The 22388-nt window shown below is 35.0% G+C and overlaps 1 protein-coding gene across 1 annotated transcript; it reads left to right on the forward strand.

The window, feature by feature from the left end:
* Positions 1-1378: 1378 nt before the first annotated feature.
* On the forward strand, positions 1379-19237 carry LOC149808126 (mitochondrial import receptor subunit TOM20 homolog). Its single transcript, XM_089973622.1, has 5 exons — positions 1379-1551; positions 14281-14330; positions 15569-15650; positions 17103-17245; positions 18934-19237. The coding sequence occupies exons 1-5, from the start codon at positions 1434-1436 to the stop codon at positions 18997-18999; spliced, it is 459 nt and encodes a 152-aa protein (XP_089829748.1). The 5' UTR covers positions 1379-1433; the 3' UTR covers positions 19000-19237.
* Positions 19238-22388: the final 3151 nt, after the last annotated feature.

The raw sequence follows: 22388 nt of genomic DNA on the forward strand, positions 1-22388 counted from the left end.
ATCAGTACGAAACCTAGGTGTTACTCTGGACAGTACTCTCACATTGCACCAACATGTCATGAACATATGCAAGGCTGCATATCTTGAGCTGAGACACATCAGCTCAGTTCGCAAATATCTTTCAGTTGATGCCACTGACACACTTGTGTGTTCATTAGTACTTTCAAGACTGGACTATTGTAACTCAATTCTGTCTGGTTCATCTCAATATCTACTCCAAAAATCTTCATAAAATTCAAAACACAGCTGCTCGGATCATACTTAGAGCACCACGATCAGAGCACACCTCCCAGCTGCTATGTACCCTACACTTGCTATCCATTCGATCCAGAATCAAACACAAAATTTGTTCTCTGTGCTACATTTCACTGTCGGACTCTAGTCCAACATACCTATCTGACCTCACCCATGTGTACACACGAGCAAGATACTTATGCTCCTCTTCTGATAATTGTATACTCATTATTCCCACTATGAAAACAAAGTCATATGGACAGCGTTCTTTTGCATACCAGGGCCCAGCAACGTGGAAAGAATTGCCCACTGAACTTAGACACAAAGACACAGTGATCACATTCAAGAAGGCTCTCAAAACTCACTTATTTCGACTGCAAGAACAAACTTAAAGACCTAATAATGTTTCCTACCTGAAAGATTCTCAGCATGTTTTTTTTTTATATTTTTTTAAAATGTTTTTCTAATTTCATGTTGCTTGTTTTTGTAATAATATTATTATGTTTCATATCTTATAGGTGTTGTCTAATGTTGTAAAGCGCTTAGAGCTTCTAAAGATTAGGCGCTATACAAAGTCCTCATTATTATTATTATTACTATTATTATTATTATTATTATTATAGTAATCACGTTCTATTTTTTTTTATAAACAATCTGGATTACCAAAAGAGGGTTATTAAATTTCGACATAGAAGGGTTAAAACGATGAAAACAAACTTTGTTGGATGGAAACATACGGAATTGTGCTCATAACCCTATAAATTTCTACTCTAAGTACAACTATATATATATATATATATATATATATATATATATATATATATATATATATATATATATATATATATATATATAAGTATCGTATTATGTTGGGTGTTTTTTATCTTGGCAAAGCATACACATTGTCTGAGTTTATTGGCGTACTTTAAAAATATAAAAAGAATTATATATATATATATATATATATATATATATATATATATATATATATATATATATATATATATATATATATAAATCCGGACCTTTTGAAGTTTGCTGTCATTCTCTATTTCTACAGTTTTATAGACTTGGTCGCCTGTCGTATCTACATAGAGCCGGGAACCAGGCTTTAGTGATCATAATCGTGCTGGGTACCAGGCTGGAAAATCTACTTCCTCTCGGTTTCCACATGGAAAGATAAATTGAGGAAGGAGAAGATGCATAGATCGTTAGGAATCGCCGCAGCTGGGGCTGGGCTTTGCTTTCTTGGTTATTGTATTTATTTTGATCATAAAAGAAGAAGCGATCCATTATTCAAACAAAAGTTGATAGAAAGTGAGTTAAAAAGAAGGAATGGAATCAGTTAACGTACAATGTATCCTTTTTTCGAAAATTTTTAAGTTTTACATGACCTTTAAAATTTAAAAGCAATATCAGTCAGTCATTACACGCACCGGAACATTTAGTTAATGTGACAGTGTGTGTATGATTATTCTTTATGTATGGACTAATAATAGCCGGGGTTCCTTTCGGTTTTGGAGCCATAATTCCAGGTTGAAAATTGAACAGGCTCTAAATTTTTTCCCAATGTAATGACTGCTGTTGGCATTTGTTTGCGTGTGTGGTGTAAGAGCTGTTCGTATTGCCTTCCCTTACGATGGCCATATTTGATATTGGGAATCCAATGTTCTAGCTAGGATTTCAAATGACAGGGTCGCTGACCAGGGCACTTTGAGCACGGTTGGACAATGTTTAAAGATCAGGGTCTTCATGCATGAATGTATGTCATATAGTAAACAATAAAATAAAAGAATAAAATTACATAACTTTGACTCAACATCTTTTATTTAAGAATAAACACCGATAGTTCAAACTAAATTTAGCGTAGCATAATAAATTTGGTACTGATGTTTAGCTCAGGCATTCGACTTTGTATGCATATCCGAAGTTTGGCTTACTATCATACCTTTAAGGAATGCCAGACAATTTCCCCACACTACTGTTCAACATGGCCATGATCATGCCAACTTAATATGCAAGTGAAATCCCGCTGAATGGAATACTGTCCTCATTGGTTAAAAGAAAATGACATCCTGCATTTAATTTTAACTTGTGTTCAGTTAGCCAATGAGAAGGCAGTATTGCATTCAGTGTGTTCTTGCATATTAAGCAGGTGCGATCATGGCCATATCAAACAGTAGCATGGGAAAATGGTCTGGCATTCCTTAAAGGTATAATAGTAAGCCAAACTTTAGCTATGCATAAGAAGTTGAATGCCTGAGCAAAAAATTGGTATTATTCTTAAATAGGTCCTTAGAGAAGGGAGAGAAGTGTTCTCCCTTGTAGTTATCATATAGTACATGTATGACAGGTTAATTGTAATTAACGATACCAGCCCCTGTGATCTCTCCTGTCCTAGTTTCCTTGGTAGGTTAATTTTGAGAGAATCTAAAACAAATACAAATGGTCATTTTACTCTTCATGCTCCAATAATTATATGATTTGAAGTTTCAAATTTGTGATGAAAATAATAATAAAACAACAATAGTTATAAATGGCCTTAGTTGGCGTCCGTTAGTCTCGCATATAAATGGCCTTATGGTCCACATAATAGATGATATTTAGAAAATATTGCAAAAATTAAAACCATGAGACTGAAAGTTTAATTTCTTTCTCTAAGGAAATGTAAAGAATATATTTTTTAAAATGGAATAGTTAACTCTTGTTGAAACATCTTTCATTGTCATGTATGTTGATTTCATTATAAAGGCAAATTGATGTTCGTATTTCATTTCATCATTGTATTGACATTGAGAAAGAAATATGGCTGTCTGCATATCTTGCATTCTGAATAAAGTAGAGTCATTTGTACAATGAATCAAGTATAAATGAAAAAAAAATTAAATTGAGGACTACTGCTCGTCAGTAATTTTTTCCTTATACACATAAGTAAGAGTATATCAGGGATTGCACTGTGCTTCACCAATGTTGCAAATTGTCATTGTTGCTGTAATTACAACGAATGACTAGGGGTGAGATGATACACCTATGCCACATATTGATATACAGCCCATGAAACGATACTTTATTGATACACATGTGAACATGATGGTCTTTCCATCTTTAGAAGGTCTGTTGGTGAAAGGTGGTAACATTTTATGTGATTTGTTGGTTGCATTTCCAGTATTCAGATTACAGACAGATGTATACTTAGCACCTATTGATATGCTATTATCATCAATTCCAAGACAATAAAAATACTTTCAGACTACCTCATAGTTGTCAGTGATTCTTATTGTCTAGTCTGGCAAAATTCATTTTCCCTGTTTTAATAGCTGCTATGGATAGTGTACTTTAGACTAATTCAGGCTCATTTTTTAGCACAAGGGAACATTCATTTTAGTTAGCAGTGTGTTTAAATCATGTACAATATCCAAAGAAATATCATCCACATTACATTAATGTAGCATAGAGGTATGCCACCATTAGGGCTGTCAACGGGTACTCGGGTACCCGACCGTATTGAAAAACCCGGGTATTGAAACATAAACGCGGGTACCCGTAAAAAAAAATCGCCACAATCGCCAACCACTTCAAATAGGTGTGACAGCTATGGCTTTAATTAGAAACCAGATCCTTGCTTAATATAAATAAACAATACATCAGAGAGTCTGTTTGGATTAATCAAATTCATTGGCATTGTGCAACAGGACAAACCGTTATCCCCGAGGCATTATATACCAAGGTTAAAACATAGCATTGTTCTACAGGTAATAAACCTCTTTGTAGACGATAACTATTGATTGTGGGTGCTAAATGATCGGTATATTGCGTGCTCTTTTAATGAAATCCAGATGGATACCTTTGATTTCCGAACACACATGTCGAAGAAATCCCACAATTTATATTATGAACAATTATCACCTAGACACCTTGAAATCTTCGTAATGCCTCAAAGTAATCTTTGAGCAGCTCGTTGTTCTTCTAGTCGACTAGCGCTGCTAATTTTGAAAGTTAGCCATCATACATATACCGACTATATTATCTAGTTTGAATTATTATTATTGTGTAGTGAATACAGTTTGTGGTCTTCTCTCTCTCTCTCTCTCTCACTCACACACACACACACACACACACACAAAGACGGTTTTAACGCATTACTCTTGACATGTAGTAAAGCTGTTTTACACGCATGCGTGGGTAATTCAAATCTGCGGTCAAAAGCCGATGAATAAACGTGGTCTGTTCTAACAAGGACTTATACTTTAAAAAAAGGTGAGTGTTCTAAAGGATTTAACGCGGCTGATCACAGTGATCATTAAAAGTTGGATTATACCTACCATATGTGTACAAAGGTCATTCTAAATAAATTTATTAATTAATAGCGTGCGGTCAGATCATTCGCAGCTACATCGGTGCGGACGCATCAGACCGAGTAGTGCATTACACGGTTAGCCTCTATCGCCATACAAAATATTAAAGAAATGGGGATGACAATTAGTTGGTCTACGGTTGTACATGTCATTCATGTGCTAACGGGTACCCGGGTACCCGTTAAATTTCGCAACGGGTACCCGGGTTGGTTTTTCGTGATTTTTGACAGCCCTAGCCACCATTCTCTCCATTGTGCATATTTTAAATGCAAACAACTTCACCTTACATACGTCACTCTCTCAAAAGTACATACTAACTGGTGAGCGCCCCCTACATATAATGTTATGGATAGGGCACCGGGACACATAGTATTATGGGATAGGACACTTGTACAGGTAATATTATGGGATAGGTCACCAGTACATGTAGTATTATGGGATAGGACACCAATACATGTAATATTATGGATAGGGCGCTGGTACGTGGAATACCAGTATTATGGGATAGGGCACCAGTATATGTAATCTCAGGAGAGTTATAAAAAGCAGACATGTATGTTTCAGGATTTTCTTGGGAATTATTACAGTAAAACCTGTTATGAGAGACCGCCCCTTCTGCCAACAAAAAACAGTCTCTCAAGACAGATGATCTCTCATAACAGGTTAGTACAAAAAGACCAGTTTCCAAAGTCAATTTAGAATAATTTAAAGAAAAATTGCCACAATCACTGTACTTATATTCTATTCTTTATTAATAGTTTTTGCTAAAATATTGTATGCATACATCTCAAAACTAAATTATATAGAATTAAAGATATACTTCCATCATTTAACATGAAATCACATTTACATTTGAAGATCACATGTACATGTCTTAGCTTATGAAATCGTTTGATTTACTCCTTTCCTTTATAACACCCTAAATTTGTTTTCCCAATGTTTAAGCTGCTACCGTATTTTCCGGCCTACAAGTCGATGCGGAGTATAAGTCGAATTGACCAATTTTGTAAATTTTCCATCCTTCGTCCATATATAAGTCGATTCGGAGTATAAGACGATGCCAGGTCAATAACTTGGCTTTGTATTTTATACTAGTAACTTCCGGTTGCATGAATATTGATGGTATCGTTGTATGATATTCCATATTACCGGCAATCGTGAAATTGCATTACCGATGCTAACATGCTTGTGATTTTACTTCTGAACTGCTATATTTTGTTATCAATTGACACAGCTGAATAAACAGTCCATGCTTGTTTTATTATAATTGAAAGCACATCCATGTTGTAGTTCATTTTATTACCTGTAGTTATGAACGTAACTTATACAAACTTGTCATTTTCTATCGTAAGTTTGAAAGTCACGGACTCCGTTAAATCGATTCGTATATATATATATACTATTTTTTAAGTGTTTGTTCTGTTTGGACTTGGATATAATTAACATTTTATTACTAATCTATTCAATGATATACCCCACTATTATCTTTATCGGCAAGTTCGAATACAAAGTACAGTGGAACCCCGCTATAACGCGCCCCGCCATAACGCGAATTCGGATATAACGCGGTCATAGCATGGCTTCCGAAATTTCGTATATTCATTCACACATGGAGAGAAAAAATTTGGAGAAAAGTAAAAAAAACAAAACAAGAAATTAACTTCATTTTGGGCATGAGATTAGTTGTGACTTTTAAAATAATATGATCGTGGCATGGTTCCTGAAATTTGAAATTCATTTACGTGTATTTTTATCGGACCGTGAAAATATTTGTTTAACGTACGAGAAATAGTGTGTAAAACGTTTATTATAATTTGGTGGAAGAATTCGTGTATGACTTTTAATAATAAACGATTGGAACTTAACAATTTATCCAGGTTCTTTAAGTGATTTTGGAGAAGTGATCGTGTATGAATTCTAAAATAATACGATATATATAACGTACGAGAAATAGTGTGTACAACGCTTGGCTTCTGAAATTTAAAAATTTGAACAGGTTGTGGTGAAGCTCCGTATTCTACTCTAGAAGAGAAAACTGGTTTCATTAGGTTTTTGAATTGTTAAGCCGAAGTAAACATTATCGGAAGTGTTACTTATTACGGATCCATGAGTAAAGCCAGTAAATCGTCTTTGTGATTGTCTTCCATGAATTCTGTATACAGTTGTTGCTCAAACAATAGCCGACATGGGCTTCTTATTTAACTGCAATCACAGCCAAGCAGCAGACAAAGCTGTGGTTGATACAAGAGTCGCACAATTTAATAAACATCAAAGGATGAAAGCTGCCAACATGTATGCTGTGCTTGGCGGTGTGATCAAACAACAAACAGTTGAAAGTAAATAATATCCACTTTATTATCTGTAAATTAAAAGGGTATGAAATTGTACATCCGTTCAGCTTAATTTTGTTTTATATAAAAAGTGATTCGTAACCATTGCAGGCCTTCATTACTTAGTTATCGAGCTTTATCTGTGTACGTTGTTTGCTTATATAAAAAAATATTTTACTGTTATGAAAAAGCAAGTTCAAAAACGCAAGTCGTTTTCTGCTAAAGAGAAACTGTATGCCCTAGATCAACTAAAGAAGGGCAAACAACAAACTCAGCTTGCCAGAGATCTAGGAATCAGCGAGTCCACTTTGCGAGGGTGGAAAACAGATGAAGGAAAGCTCCATAGTCTACCCAACATTCTTGAAGAGGAAACTGGTTTACAGCGTAAAAGGGTTAAGTTAGCTAATGACAGTGTCAGATTCAGCTTTGTACCAATGGTTTGTACAAGCTCGCTCAGAAGGTGTTCCAATTTCTGGCCCAATTCTGAAAGCCCAAGCAGAGAAATTTGATCGCCGTATCAATGGAGATGATTCCAAATTTAAGGCGAGTAATGGCTGGCTAGACAGATTCAAGAAAAGGCACGCTATCAGCCAAGTTCTTGTGTCGGGGGAAATCCGTTCCGCTGACAAAGAGGCTGCCAATTCCTACCTGATTGGGCTTAAAAAGTTGCTGGAGGACGGTTGCTACACAGCCGACCAAGTTTACAACTGTGATGAGACTGGTTTATGTTATAAAATGTTACCCGATCGCACCCTTGCAACCAAGACTGACAGTCACAAACGAGAAGGTTTCAAGAAGAGGAAGGACAGAGTGACTCTCTTATTTTGTGTTAACAAGTCTGGCAGCCACAAAGTCAGACCTCTGATGATTGGAAAATCGAAAGCTTCCAGATGTTTTCATCATGTAAATATGAAGGCACTTCCATTTCAGTACACTAACAGCAAGAATGCTTGGATGAATAGCTCCATATTTGACGACTGGTTTCACAAAACATTCGTTCCAGATGTTCGGGCTCATTTACGAAAACTCAAGCTGGAGGAAAAAGCTCTCCTCCTGCTGGATAATTGCCCTGCCCACCCCCCAGCGGAAAATCTTGTCAGCAGTGATGGCAAGATCAAAGTTTCGTACCTCCCGAAAAACACTACGTCAGAAATCCATCCACTTGACCAAGGCATAATTTCCGTATTTAAACAAAATTATCGCCGTGAAATGATAAAGGGAATGGTAGCAGATAATAACGCATCCGTCGACACATCATTGGCATTACTCAACTTAAAAGAAGTATGTCACCTTGGAGGTAAAGCCTGGGATGCTATCACTGCACGCTGCATTGAACGATGCTGGATAAAGGGTCTTGGGCCAGCTTTTACGCCCTCGACACAAAATGATAGTGACGATGAGCTTGAATTTACAGGATTCACTGAAGACGACGTACGTTTAGCAGAAGAAGCACTCAAAAAATACGAGCACAGTCATCATGATATCCTTCACTGGTATTCAGTAGATGACATCTGCCCTATATACGAACACATATCAGATGACGAAATTGTTACAAATGTCAGCAGGAAGAATGAAGCTGCACAATCAGAACCTGAAACCAGTGACGATAACGATGACGATGACACCCCAACTCCCCCACCAAAAGTGTCTGAAGCAGTAGTACATTTAGAAGCAAGTTTAAGGTGGCTGGAAACACAAGATGTTGACAGCGTCAAAGTCCTTCAATTAAGAAACATTCTTGACTTTGCTAGAACCCAACAGTTCGCGGCAAAGAAGCAAACGTCATTGGATATATTTTTCAAGAAATGATGAAATTTAAATTTGGAACCACACTGACTTTGCACTTTGCGCAACGATTAATTTAGCAGTTTTCACATGTTTCTTTTGATGTTCACAAAATCTGAAATAAAAGTTATTTGCACGCTGAAATCATGCTTTGATTGTTAATTATTCTTGCAGTTGTCGCATATGATAAAATTTTAGCGGTATGAAATTTGTACAGACACCGTATGTAGACCCGGGAATAGCTGCATGCAATGACCGTACGATATCAGACGGCAAGTAAATGGTTTCAATATTTTGTTCATCCTATATTTTACACGACGAATTCAGACTATTACAAAATTATTGAATATTTTAAATCTGTATGATTTTCAATGAAATTACATCCATTATGGATGAACTGCATGCCACGACGGCACGGTAGCATACAGTGTTGATACACTTTTCATGATATAGAGATATTCTGGTATTATCGGTCAATCTGTATTATCGTTCAAACAAATAAAAATTAGTAAATGTTTTTAATGCACAGTAATAACCTATAAATATATTAGCCATCGATTATTTTGAATATATCTTAATTAATGCATTCCAGTTAATATTCATCTGATGATAAGCCGACTTTTGATCATTGTACATGTATACACGTATATGTTCTCGGAAAAAAAGTTAAATATTGTAAAACCCTGCATTAACGCGACCCCGCTTTTAACGCGATCCGATTTTATGGACCCCGATCATCGCGTTATAGCAGGGTTCCACTGTAATGGGTATGATCTCTTGTCCTTATAACAAATTTTGTATGGACAATGACTTCAAGAAAATGTTGACAGATTTTCATTTCCCTAAAAAAAGCCTCATTTCCCTACTGGCAGCCTCGCTGATTTGACCTATTCTGTCGATTCTTGCCCTCAATCTGGTTTCAATTATAGCCAAAGCGCTAAGCATGTTTAATTACCGTGTAAATAACACTGCATAGCCATGTGGTTGTTGTGACAATGTACATCGTAATTAAAACAAGAATGAATTGTTGATTTAGAGGTGTTTATTGATAATGGAATATAGTAGGCTCGTAATACATGAGGATTATCACAATCGTCAGATAACTCAAAATACCGTCTTTTTTCTCTTTGCAAAAGCTACAAATAAAAACCGCCCTGAATAAAAGAACGATCTTGGACACGGACAATTTTTTTCATCTCTCACTCTCTCTCTCTCTCTCGTGCGCACACACAAGCACTCGCGCGCTCACAATATATCTGATTTTAGTTTAGTTTAAACCATATTTGTTTTAATTATGATATCCATTGCAACAAGAGCCACGTGGCTGTGCATGCTATGATTATTCCTTCCAGTTGAAACCAGTCTTGAGTGCAAGATTCAACAGATGAGAACTTTACAAGTTCCAGCTTAAAAGCCGCTGTGTGAGACTTGCGTGATTTGACAGGAGGCATTGTGAGATAAGTTTTATGATTTGTACGGGGATATTTATATGAATGATTATGACTGAAAAGATTGATCAAAATATACCGAACTCATTAAAATGTGCCCGTACTATAGCAGTGAAAACAATGCCCATGGCTAAATTCATTATTTACATCTAGAGAAGGGAGTGGGCATCATTTCCTGTTGTACTTAATCCCATTGATATTAAAAACAGGTAGCGTAATTGATGCGGATTAATGATAAAGAACAATGGGGTACCGGCAATATGGTAACTAGTATCGGTAGCTAAAGCCAATATCAAGGTCTAAACAATTGCGGCAACTGGCTTTGATTGTTGTTGGAAACCAAAGACCAATTTATCAACAACCGGTATAATCAAAGAGAGACACTGAATTGTCAGCTGGTTAAGAATGAATATAGGTGAAGTGCTGACATTACAATTTGCTTTAAACTGAATTGCGAAACTAAAAATCATGGATCACTGATGATCTATGAGTACTGGTAGTCCATCTATATATCTGATTTTAGTGTAGTTTAAACCTAATTTATTTGAGAAACTTTGTCAAATACAATTAGAAACATATGATTTGGGGGATTCAGTAGAATGCATGATCTACATTATTTTATAAATAATCCTAGAACGCTCGAGTTAATATGGATTACGTCCCTTTGTAGGATCAATTGGATCAATCAAAAAGCTATGCCGGTAATTGCTCATGTGTGTCCAACATTATACTGGAAAATCAAATATTAATGGACCAGTTATTTCATATCTTTTTCTTTTAGGAACAAACAATATGCTTTGAATTAGCACAGTACACTATAGAGTATAGACCGTAAACGTGCTATGTAGCCCGGTGAAGTTTTTACCGGTACGGTAAATTGTTTTCTTTTATTTTATGTTTGAGAAATAAGAAAAAACACGCAGAATGCAAAATAAATAATGACAAAACTCACAATTATAAACGCAGTCATATTAGTTTATGACAATTTATTGACATAGTAATTTAACATGAATTTGTACTTCTATGTGAACTGTTTTCGATTATGTCGATTATAGAGCAATGTCAATAGCATACCGGATACTGTAATCCATATATAAGTCGATGCAATTTCAATGACACAATCCATATATAAGTCGGTTCGGAGTATAAGACGAAGACCGAACTTTCAAGTCAAAAAGTATCGACTTATGCGCCGGAAAATACGCTATATTGTGATTGGTCTGCTGTTTTTCACTTCTTTCAGTTACAGTAATTATTTTCTTGAGCATTAAAATTTGTCTCTTCAATTTGGAGATATTTCCATTGTTATTAAGGTACTAGGTGTTAACATTATTAGTGCTCAGTTGTACTGACGGTTTTGACTAGGCTTTAGGAAAATATAAAAAATCTATACATATGCATTGCATATATAACAATTAATGAAATAAAAGAAACATTTATCTCATCCAGAGACAGAATCATTTACTCAGAGACAAAAGTTAATGACTTAATTCAAAGAAGATATACAGGGATTAACTCAATAAACAAAGTGTGTAACCCAGTCACACCAACTTGAATAGACAACAGCTTGGTAATTGGGATATAGCTACTTTAACATTGGGGGGAAAAAAAGCAACAAACATCACAAGCCTTTGACACTATCAATAGAATCCTGCAGATGATTCTCACTTGCTGGTTTAATAGACAAAGACGTTATTCACCTCCATGCAGTATGGATCAGCGTAAACAACAAAACAATATACACGACCACTACCTTAATTTCGGCACTACAATATCAATTTGCTACATGTACATTAGCCTGGTTTACAGACTACCATCTATCAGTAAATACAAACTGATAGACTCCCTTTTTTTATGTTTGTTTTGATCAGAACAATCTTTACTATTCAAGCGGTCATTATTACAAATGATTACATAAAGGTCAGTTGTCTCTGTCTGTTCTCGCAATACAGTTGTTCATAGGGATACAGGGTCCTACTGGGAGCTAGGATAAGGATGGGAACCAGGGTAAGTGTTGGAATAATCTACATGTACTTCAGTCTGGTTTACAATACAAAATATAAAACGCTATTAGCATACCTACAAAATTTCAGATATTGGTAGTCAGCCTTTTTTGTGTTAGAACGGGTATAAGCAGTTATTGTAACAACGGGATTAAATAAAGGTTGGTGTTGTTTATCCACATTTTTGCAATGCAGTCGTTCATAGCAATGTTCGAAATGCATATTTTGTCAAGACATAATGGTTGCTGTTTGCGTTCAACAGGTGGTCGCTCATGGCAGAGTGTTTATATAATAAATTTGATCTGTGCATTACAATTGTGGTCAGAAATGACAGCTCGTTGCTCATAGCAGAAGTCACTCAGGTTTTACTGCATTTCAAAGATACACATTGAGTTCAGTACCAGCAGTAATTTTAGCTAAACAGTAGACACTGCCATTGAGTATTTTTGACTGGTGTTGTGCTACTGGTAGACACATCGAAAGTGTTAGATGACACAGTTTGAATGTTAGTGATTTTGTTTAATATTGTGTGTAATCTTATCTTCTGTACATGTATTGTATGTCATCTTGTCTACATTATATGTAATTATTGTGTGTAATCTTGTCTTCTGTACATGTATTCATTGTATGTAATTTTGTCCTCAGTATATGTATTTATTGTGTGTAATCTTGTCTACTGTACATGTATTTGTGTAATCTTGTCTTCTGTTCATGTATTTGTGTGTAATCTTGTCTTTTGTAGATGTATTTATTATTTGCAATATTGTCTACAGTATATGTATTTATTGTGTGTTGTCTTTTGTACACGTATTTATTGTGTGTAATCTTTCCTACTGCACATGTATTTATTGTGTGTTATCTTGTCTTTTGCACATGTATTTATTGTGTGTAATCTTGTCTTTTGCACATGTATTTATTGTGTGTAATCTTGTCTTTTGCACATGTATTTATTGTGTGTAATCTTGTCTTTTGCACATGTATTTATTGTGGTAATCTTGTCTTTTGCACATGTATTTATTGTGTGTAATCTTGTCTTTTGCACATGTATTTATTGTGTGTAATCTTGTCTTTTGCACATGTATTTATTGTGTGTAATCTTGTCTTTTGCGCATGTATTTATTGTGGTAATCTTGTCTTTTGCACATGTATTTATTGTGTGTAATCTTGTCTTTTGTACATGTATTTATTGTGTGTAATCTTGTCTACTGTACATGTATTTGTGTAATCTTGTCTTCTGTTCATCTATTTGTGTGTAATCTTGTCTTTTGTACATGTATTTATTGTGTGTAATCTTTCCTACTGCACATGTATTTATTGTCTTTGCACAAGCTTTACCTTTAATCCTTAAACTTGTATTCATTGTCCTTTCTGTACATGCATCTTTTGCCTCAAAATTGTTAGAATGCTTTGACTCTGGCATCACCATCCTAATAATTTCCCAAGAACCTGTTTGTATTGAAGAGCAGTTATCATACAGTAATATACCTAGAAAATGAAAGTAGTTTAGTAATTTACATTTAAAGTGTATTATAAAATATAAATTGTGACATTTACTTGTATTCATATGATATTCTACATTGATATTTTAAAATTACCTTTTTAATCTCATTTGTTTAGTATGTCACATGATCAGTTCTAAAGTTCCAATTGGCTTGACAGATGGGTTTATTTTATGACTGCACATTTCCATTTATCTGTGGGATGCTGTGCTTGGCAACAGTAATTACACTTATTCTAACAGGGCTGTTGTCAAGCTGACCATTATATGACATCACGTGATGTACTAAATCTGTTGGTCATGTTGCCTTCTTCCTAGGAAGTGTTATATATAGTGTTGTTCATTGGAGTCTGTCACTGTACTCTACAAGACAGCAATATAAGAAACATTTCCCTTAGGAGAAGGCAATAATAGAATAATATTGTACACACAACAGTGAACTGCTGTTACATTATGCCCGTGGGACGAGGCTTAATGTGAAGAAGAAACAGACATGATTTCCTGATTCAGATCTGTCAGAACTTTGCCCAAATGGAGATAGAAGATGAATCATTGAGAAATGATTTGTAATAGGGTGTGTATGATACATGTGCCAACACAATAAATAGGCTGTCTATATCATTTCAGAGAGGAAAAAGGCCAAACAGAATAAAATGAAATCATCCTCAAGCGGACCAGTGAGTATATCCCAAGTCTCATATCAGTTTCACAGATGTACAATGTATGGTAAATATTTTCAATGATAACATGGCTGCCATCATTTTAGTATCGCTTTATTTACTAACTTTAAATTGTTCTGCTGCAAGGTTTTACCAGAAGCTAATCTTGTTAATTCCAATTTTTTGTGTGTGAAGAATGTTTCCATCTTTTTTATATGAAGCATGGTAGCGTCAAAAGTATGACTATGTACAAGAGCATATTTGAGTGAAAGTATTTGTGCCAACATGGACTGGCACTGGTAAATTGCTTATTTATCAGTCCATTCAAGTTGTGTTCTCCTTTTCTTGTTCATGTAGGAACAGTGTTCAAATTTGAACAAATTAATTGTGATTGGATGCAGTGGCTTGCTCGTGCATCCAATGAAATTCACAGACCCAAAGCACAAAAATATCTGCTCAATATGCCAAGGTGTAGATAAGAGTTATCAAAACCTTTACTAGTGAAGATGGTGAAATCTGCATTAAATAAAAATAAAAATACAAAAGAAAGACTAAATAGTAGATGATTCTGCATTAAAAGCAGAAAGACCCTCTCAAATTTTATTTCCATGAAAACTGTTTAGAAGTATGCTGCCTCTTGCCACAGAAGCAATGTATTTGTGACTTTCTGATAACTAAAAGATAAAACAAGCTCCCAATATAAACAAGCAACCAGACTGCTGGCTGTCCGCCTATTTCAGTAAAAAACAAAACTATGTCGTCTGTGTCCAGTATTTGCAATGTTAAGTTTTAATATTTCTAAAACAAATTGAACAAATAAATAGGAGGAACTCTTGTATACATGTATTCAAGGGGAGGTAAATTCAAAATGCGCTAAATTATTGAGATTTTCAAGGCTGGTGAATTATATCACATTTGTTGCTTACAATCATAAACTGTTGGTAAAGAAACTCCTGTCTGATTTAAACACAAACAAGTTGACAGTATTTGGGACCCAATGGTGACAGTCTGGTGAGAAATTATAAGTCATTGAATGAAATGATGAATTTTAGTGCAATGTTTATATCTTTGATGTCGTTTGCTTTTAAAATTGGTGGGGGGAAGGGGATACAAACAAACAGTACTGTGAAAATACTAAAGTATGATGTCATTTAATCTTATTTGTGATACATAATCATCAGTAGTAACCTCCATAATTTCTTTTGTTCAACTTTCATGTTTCTGATAAAGAAAAATATTTTGCAACATCTTTTCAGCTCCCAGATTTGAGTAACCCAGAAGCCAGGCAGAGATTCTTTCTACAGGAGATTCAAGTTGCAGAGGAGTTGCTTGAAAAAGGTGAAACATTGACTCGTGCCAAAGACTAAACTAAAAGTTTCTACCACACACATATAGTCTGAGTTATTTCTTTTGGACATAAATTTACTGCTTTACTCAGTATCATGGGCATTATGACTTGTTCAAACCATTTGAATCCTAAATCAATATTTTTCATTATTCCTAATAGAGCAGCCCATTTGCAAAGCTTGGTGAAGATATATGAAGCAGAACTCAAGTAATTGCACAGAAATAATTTTGCCTTAGCCAGTCAAATGTATCTTGGCCTTTGGACCCCAATAGTTAATTTATTTGAGGTTGTATAAACTACTGGACATATGCGGTCATCGTCACTGGATGTACATAGCATTGTGTTCAAGGTTTAGATTATGGTTGATATGGAGGAACTGAGCATATAAATTTCACTGTGTTCATTTGTTTGACTTTTTTAAAATCATTTCTACCTGGTTTGTTTAAATAGGTGTGAGGTAGGAATTTTCCACAAACGTGTGCTGGAGCCAAGCTCCTCCCTGGGGCAGGGTTCTCCAGGATGCCTAAATCCATGTAACAGTATGCATTCTTTCCCATTTTGGAGTTGTGAAAAATCAAACAACTCAGTCCTTTGTATGCAAGCTTTCTTCGTCATTCTCCTTTATTTGGTCTGTTTCTACGAATTGAGTATCAGTCATGTAATGTGAATGTGCCAGCTATGAAACTGATTTTAGTGGGATTAGGTGAAGACTCATAAGGTCAAGTCAAGGAGATAAAGACACCTATTACTCAATTGGCTAATGATGTTTTTGATCCAAAGAATCATTAGATGTGTGCTTTGATGCCACTTTGTTCAGCATTACTCAACAGTTTTAATCCATCATATTAAGAATCCTTGCATTATGTTTGGAACACGTGCAAGTGTCATTAGAGTTCAGCTTTTGCGCTGACCAGAGACAGGATGGTACTGTTGTTTCTCCTTTCCATAGAGTACCCCCCTCCCTGCAAAGGTAGATGGATGTTTCATATATACCTGCTTATAAGTTGAGTCCAACTGTAAACAACATGGAACCCTGATCTGGCAGATCGTGGTTTTTGTTTTTTGTTCTGCTGAATATTCTTAATCTACTACATTGATCAGTTCTGTCACCACATTAAATGATGGCTGAACTGGGTCTGTGTAGTCTACAATTGGACTCAAAATTACATGTGAGTATATAAGACATATGAAGCAGAATTGATGTTAAACCAAACAGTTAACATATGGTCATAATCATAATATTATACTGTTCAGAAATGAGACAAATTAACATATGGGCATGACCATAATATTACACTGTACAAAACCAGGCAGGGATCTTTGTTGTATATTTGTAGGAGACTAAACACTAATTTTACTTGGTTTTTTTTGCCAGCTGTATCAGACTTCTGTTACCATATTAATTAGAAGTGTCTGTAATCAAGTTTCCTCTTTATTTGCAGGTGACAGCACTGCTGGAGTAGAACACTTGAGTAATGCAGTTGCTGCATGCAGTCAGCCACAGCAGCTGTTGATGGTCTTACAGCAGACACTTCCTCCTCAGGTCTACCACATGCTCATCGACTCTTTGCCAGCAGCTGGAGAGGTCAGCATACATACTCGTACATAAGCATATAAATATAGGATACATTTGCTGTGTTGCATCCAAGCTGTGTGATCATGTGATTCCTCGTTGAACAACACCAGTTCTCTGAGCAACTCGCATAAGAATACAAATTTAAATGGGAGACGTCACACAGATTACTTTAAATTTCCATGTTTAATATAGTGGTACACAAAAATTATAATAAAATTGTTGTTAGTTCAAATAGTATTATCATTTTCAACAAAATGTAGCTCTGTCTTCTTTCCATGAACCAGTTTTATTCAGTATGGTTTTTATTTAGAACTGAGATTCACTGGAAGTTAGCTAATATTGATGTATATGTAATTTTGCCTTGAGAGATATTGAAAGTTTCCACAAGGCTGGGATATGCCAACAATTGCCGCACTATGCACTTGTAAAGTGTGATAACTTGCCAAATGAAGCAGATACATTGGAGGGGGGAGTACTGACAGTCGTGAGGATATAAATGTAATGTCGGCAGATGATGCAAATACACTGTCCAGAAATGCTCAAATTGAAATTAAAAATAGACGATGGTGGATTGTGGTGGTGTCTGCTGCTGAAGCAGGCAGACATGACAGATGATGTTCCAGTTGCTGAGGAAACTGAAGATGATTGCCCTGACAAAAACTAATTAAAAGGTGTATCAGAATCCTTTGATTATTGAGAGAGCTATCAGATACTGGTGATTGAAGAAAGAAGAGAGAATTTTTTTAACCAGAATCTTCATTAAATATTAAAATATTAAGTTAAGAAAATAGTGAAAATTTGCTGAGGAAAACCCTGTCACACCCAACCTTTACCAGTAAGTTTTGGTACTCCATTCTTTTTTGAGGGTAGAGCACTGCATTTGGAATGAAGATATTACAGGAAATTTGCATGCATTCTTCATTGTGGAGACATTACATAGAGGGTTTGCATTAAGTAGTTGCTGAGGTTAATGACACAAACCTTATTGTTATATAATATAATGTAATATAATTAATTGTTATACATGTAATTAAAAATATCTCTTGTTTCACAATTCACTAATGACAGTATGTTTATAAAGCATTAGAAGACAGTAAATGAGCAATTTTAGGCATGTGCCTTGTATTGGTATTATGTGATTGGTAGCTGGTTTAAGCAATGACGAAGGCTGTCAAATGGGTAATAATTTAAGGTTGAATTTATGAAACAAGTAGAATAGAGTCCATCTTTTGCAAGCCTTGGTGAAGCTTAAAATTATTCAACAAGTTTCAAAAATTCAATATTAAATCATGGTTAGAGGAGCCATTGTCATAAAATCTCACTCTATGAGGAAACCAAGCCCCTTTTGCAGTGTGTTCTATGGCCAGAGCCTTGTTATTACCAGTGTCCACTTTTGTATGTATTGAATATACAGCATCCATATTTTGTTAGTAAATAGTTTTAATCTAGTTACAGTCAAGCAGTGATGAGAATACTGCACAAGAATTTTGTGGACTGATTTGTAGCAGTTGGAATCTAATAAAGTGATATGTTATCATGCTGACCTAAAAAGTATACCCAGTATGTGATAATGTGTCAAGATGTAGTCACTGTATAACATGTACTACCAAATTAACATTGCTCGTGGGTCAAAATCAAAATGCCACTAGTTCTTCAACTAGGTTGTTTAATTTTTGTTAATTCATGTTTATTTACAGCGTTTGGCTTCAGCAGTACCTGCGATGGGAGGAATGGCCATTCTAGAAGAGGAAGATGTAGAATGAGTCAAAGTGAGACCAATATTATGAATTGAGTACTTGGACACAAAATATCTAGCCTCAAAATGTGGACTTCTTGTTAAAGCCATATATGAACTAAATTTTAACTTGGTAAAACACTTGCAGCGGGTATCCGTTCACATGCTAAAAAAGATTCATTTAAAGAAAGCAGAGCTTTTTCTGGTTTATTTTATGCATGTGTATATATAGATGTGAAATTGCTGAAATAAATGATTTGTGTATACTTGTGGCCATTTTCCTTCTCTGAAATTGATTGGAGGTGAGAAAAAACTGCATACGTTACTATATGATGAAAGTTTGTGTTCCAAGAGGTTATGGTGTTTGGCCATGCCTGCAATGGCAGCATCATTGTTAATATTCTGCCCAAAACAGCAAATCTTGTGTGGAATTTTAGTTATTAATCTCAGGGCTAATGGTGGAAAACAGTTGAAACACGTTTTAAAGTCAACTTAATAGCTTAGTAATTTAGTAGCTTCACTTCATTTCCTTATACAGCTTTATTGCTAACAATACAAAAGTGGAACTGCTGGAAATTAGTAAAGTTGCAGTTCCAGTCTTTTTCATCCCCAAAAGCAAACACTATTTTGTTAAAAATGTTTTAACATGACAATTTTTTGTAAAGAGATTAATGAATTTATTCACTATTTCATCTTGAAACTTAATGATATGAGATGATTAGCATTCCTTTAATATTGGTCATCTATATTTGGGAAGTAGCCCATTTTTGTGGTTGCTGTTTAATGCCATTAATGATATATGCTCTTTTTTTTCCTCTGTTAACTTTAAATTTGTCAGAATTGTCCAGTATTTTACGATATTGCACTCACACGCACTTCATATTGTACTCACGTGTGTCCAGTAGTTTATTAGGAACTACACTGTAAACCATTTACACTCACATAATATTCATTACGTTTTGGTTGATTAAATTTGTTTTTGAATGAACTAAAGCAGATGTTTTGTGGACTGCCACATACCAGCTGCTTTGCCATATTCCACGTTAACTTTTTTGATACAGTGTTTGGATTAAGGCTAGCTATACAGTAGATGCCAGACAGGGTCCTTAAAAATAGCATGCAAGTGACAAGGCATAAACTGTCTTCTTTAGCTTGTAATAAGAATGGCAAAAAATACACTTAGTTTTACATCCTGAATTTCCTGAAAATGTGCTTTTTTAGTTCTGCAAATCCGAATTACATGAGCCATGCCATGGGTTCCCAAGCATGATTACACATTTCAAAATTGTACTGTAATTTCGACTATATTCCAAGTGCAGTTACATCCTCCTTACTGCGCTCAAAATGAAATAAACATTATATTCCAAAGCACCTTTTTGATAATTGCAACTGAAAGACTTCATATTTTTCCCACATTATGACTTAAAACATTCAATGACAGAACAGAAACACACTTGCAGATGTCAACACGCTGCTGAAATCCAATGTACTTCATGTAGAACAGGCACAGATAAATCCAGTCCATAATCACTAAATTTCATTGAATCGACAAAAATACCAAAATCTGTTCATTGCCAGATCAAATGGAAAGGTTGTTGCAGTGTGCATTCATTCACAATATGACTCCAAATTTCAATTTTAAATAGAACAAAATGCCATTTTCTTTCGAAAGTTATGTCTAGCGCACAACTAAGTTCAGATTTATCTGGGCGGAGTTATGTGCACATTAATACTATTGTTGTGTAATGTGTATTTAGTTTGGAATACGTCATACATTCAGTTACTTTGCATCTTGTAGTGTATTTTTGTTTATATAATTAAGCCTTAGGTAGAATAAGAAATGAGCGTATAATAAAAAGGTTGCTGTATTTGTATGGAAAATATGAACTCATTTTGTCAGATGTATATACTGCACTCCCAATTTCATGCAGTATTTCCATCTGAAAACTTGTTCATATTTTCCCATACAAATGCAGTAACATGTACCATTCAAGTTTTTCAGATTTATTTTTTTAAAGTATGATGAATATTTATTGTATTTTAATACCTTGAGTTATGTTTAGCTGGCCAAAAAAAATGGTGTACAAAATTTTATATCCTCAAGGTGGCTCCAGACCTAGAAAACAATTACTACACCATTTCTATATTTAATTCATAATGAAGAACACCATTGTACAATGGATTACTGAGGGCTTAAAACCAGCTACAATTATACTCTTCTGCTTTTGACTGAACATGATCCTGCAGTGCTGTGTCTGCGGGAAACCTTTTTAAAAGATGTGGACAATGTCACGCTTAAAAAGTACTCCTTTTTTAACATCTATTCTAAAAATGTTGACATGTCCTCAGGAGGAGCTTCCATTGTTGTGAACAATAGGACCCATCATTATGCCATTCCTTTCAGCACAAATTTACAAGCCATTACTGTGTCACTCATCATCGAGTCATCACATTTTGTTCCATCAATATACAACCAAACACCAACTTATAACCAAAATTAATCAGAAAACCTCGTTTAATAGGTGAGTTGTCTACTCTATTTCTTCTACTCTGGGATTTCAATGCCCATAATGTTTTATGGGGATCAAAGTAGATAAGTGACAGAGGCAACCAGGTAGATCGTGTCATTTCCAGACAGGATTTGTGTCTCTATAACACCATCTAACTGACATATTTACATCTGGTAATGGGTACATATAGGTGCATAGATGTTACAATTTGTTCTCCTCTGCATTTGGATTCAGATTAGAAGGTTGCTAATGACCTTCACAGTAGTGACCACTTCCTAATCTCTCTGAAGAATATTAACTCCATGCTCGATTAGCCAATTTCACAATGAATTTTAAAGAAGGACAACTGGGCCAAGTTTGAAATACTTTGCAAAACTAGATTTAACAGAGATATCTTTACAAACATCAGTGATCCTGTTCAACATTTTATCATTTTTATACTAGACAGCAGAAGAATCTATTCCCAATTCCTCGTCTAACTTAAAAGAAAAAAAACAATGGTTCACTAAAGGTCATAAACAAGCCATTAGACAATGCTAGGAAGAATTGAGAAAAGCTCGCAATCATCCACTGCCCAAAAATTTAAGTAGTTTCCGCATTTCTGGGCTAAAGCTCACCATACAATTGAAGAATGTAAGAGAATATAATGGAAACACTTTGTTTCTACTTTAAACTCTTGTTCCTTTATAAAGAAAGTATGGGACACAATCTGCAAAATAAATGGTAAGGGAAACAACTCTTTTTCTACATCTAAAATTGAACAATAAAAGCTTGAACTCCAAACATGGCATAGTAGATGTACTTGATAGTTTTTCTTAAAGTGCATCATATCTAATTATTCAGAACATTTTCGAAGACTTCAAAGTGAAAAAGAGAAGATGCATTTAAAACTCGTGTCAGATGATTC

Source organism: Sinohyriopsis cumingii, chromosome 1 (assembly GCF_028554795.1).
Source record: "Sinohyriopsis cumingii isolate HCF-2022 chromosome 1, ASM2855479v2, whole genome shotgun sequence".
NCBI classification, from domain to species: Eukaryota; Metazoa; Mollusca; class Bivalvia; order Unionida; family Unionidae; genus Sinohyriopsis; species Sinohyriopsis cumingii.

Coding starts and splice junctions, on each gene's coding strand:
- LOC149808126 (XM_089973622.1), top strand. CDS start 1,434: ATGCATAGATCGTTAGGAATCGCCGCAGCTGGGGCTGGGCTTTGCTTT. Junction 1,552..14,280: donor CAAACAAAAGTTGATAGAAA/GTGAGTTAAAAA, acceptor ATATCATTTCAG/AGAGGAAAAAGGCCAAACAG. Junction 14,331..15,568: donor AATCATCCTCAAGCGGACCA/GTGAGTATATCC, acceptor ACATCTTTTCAG/CTCCCAGATTTGAGTAACCC.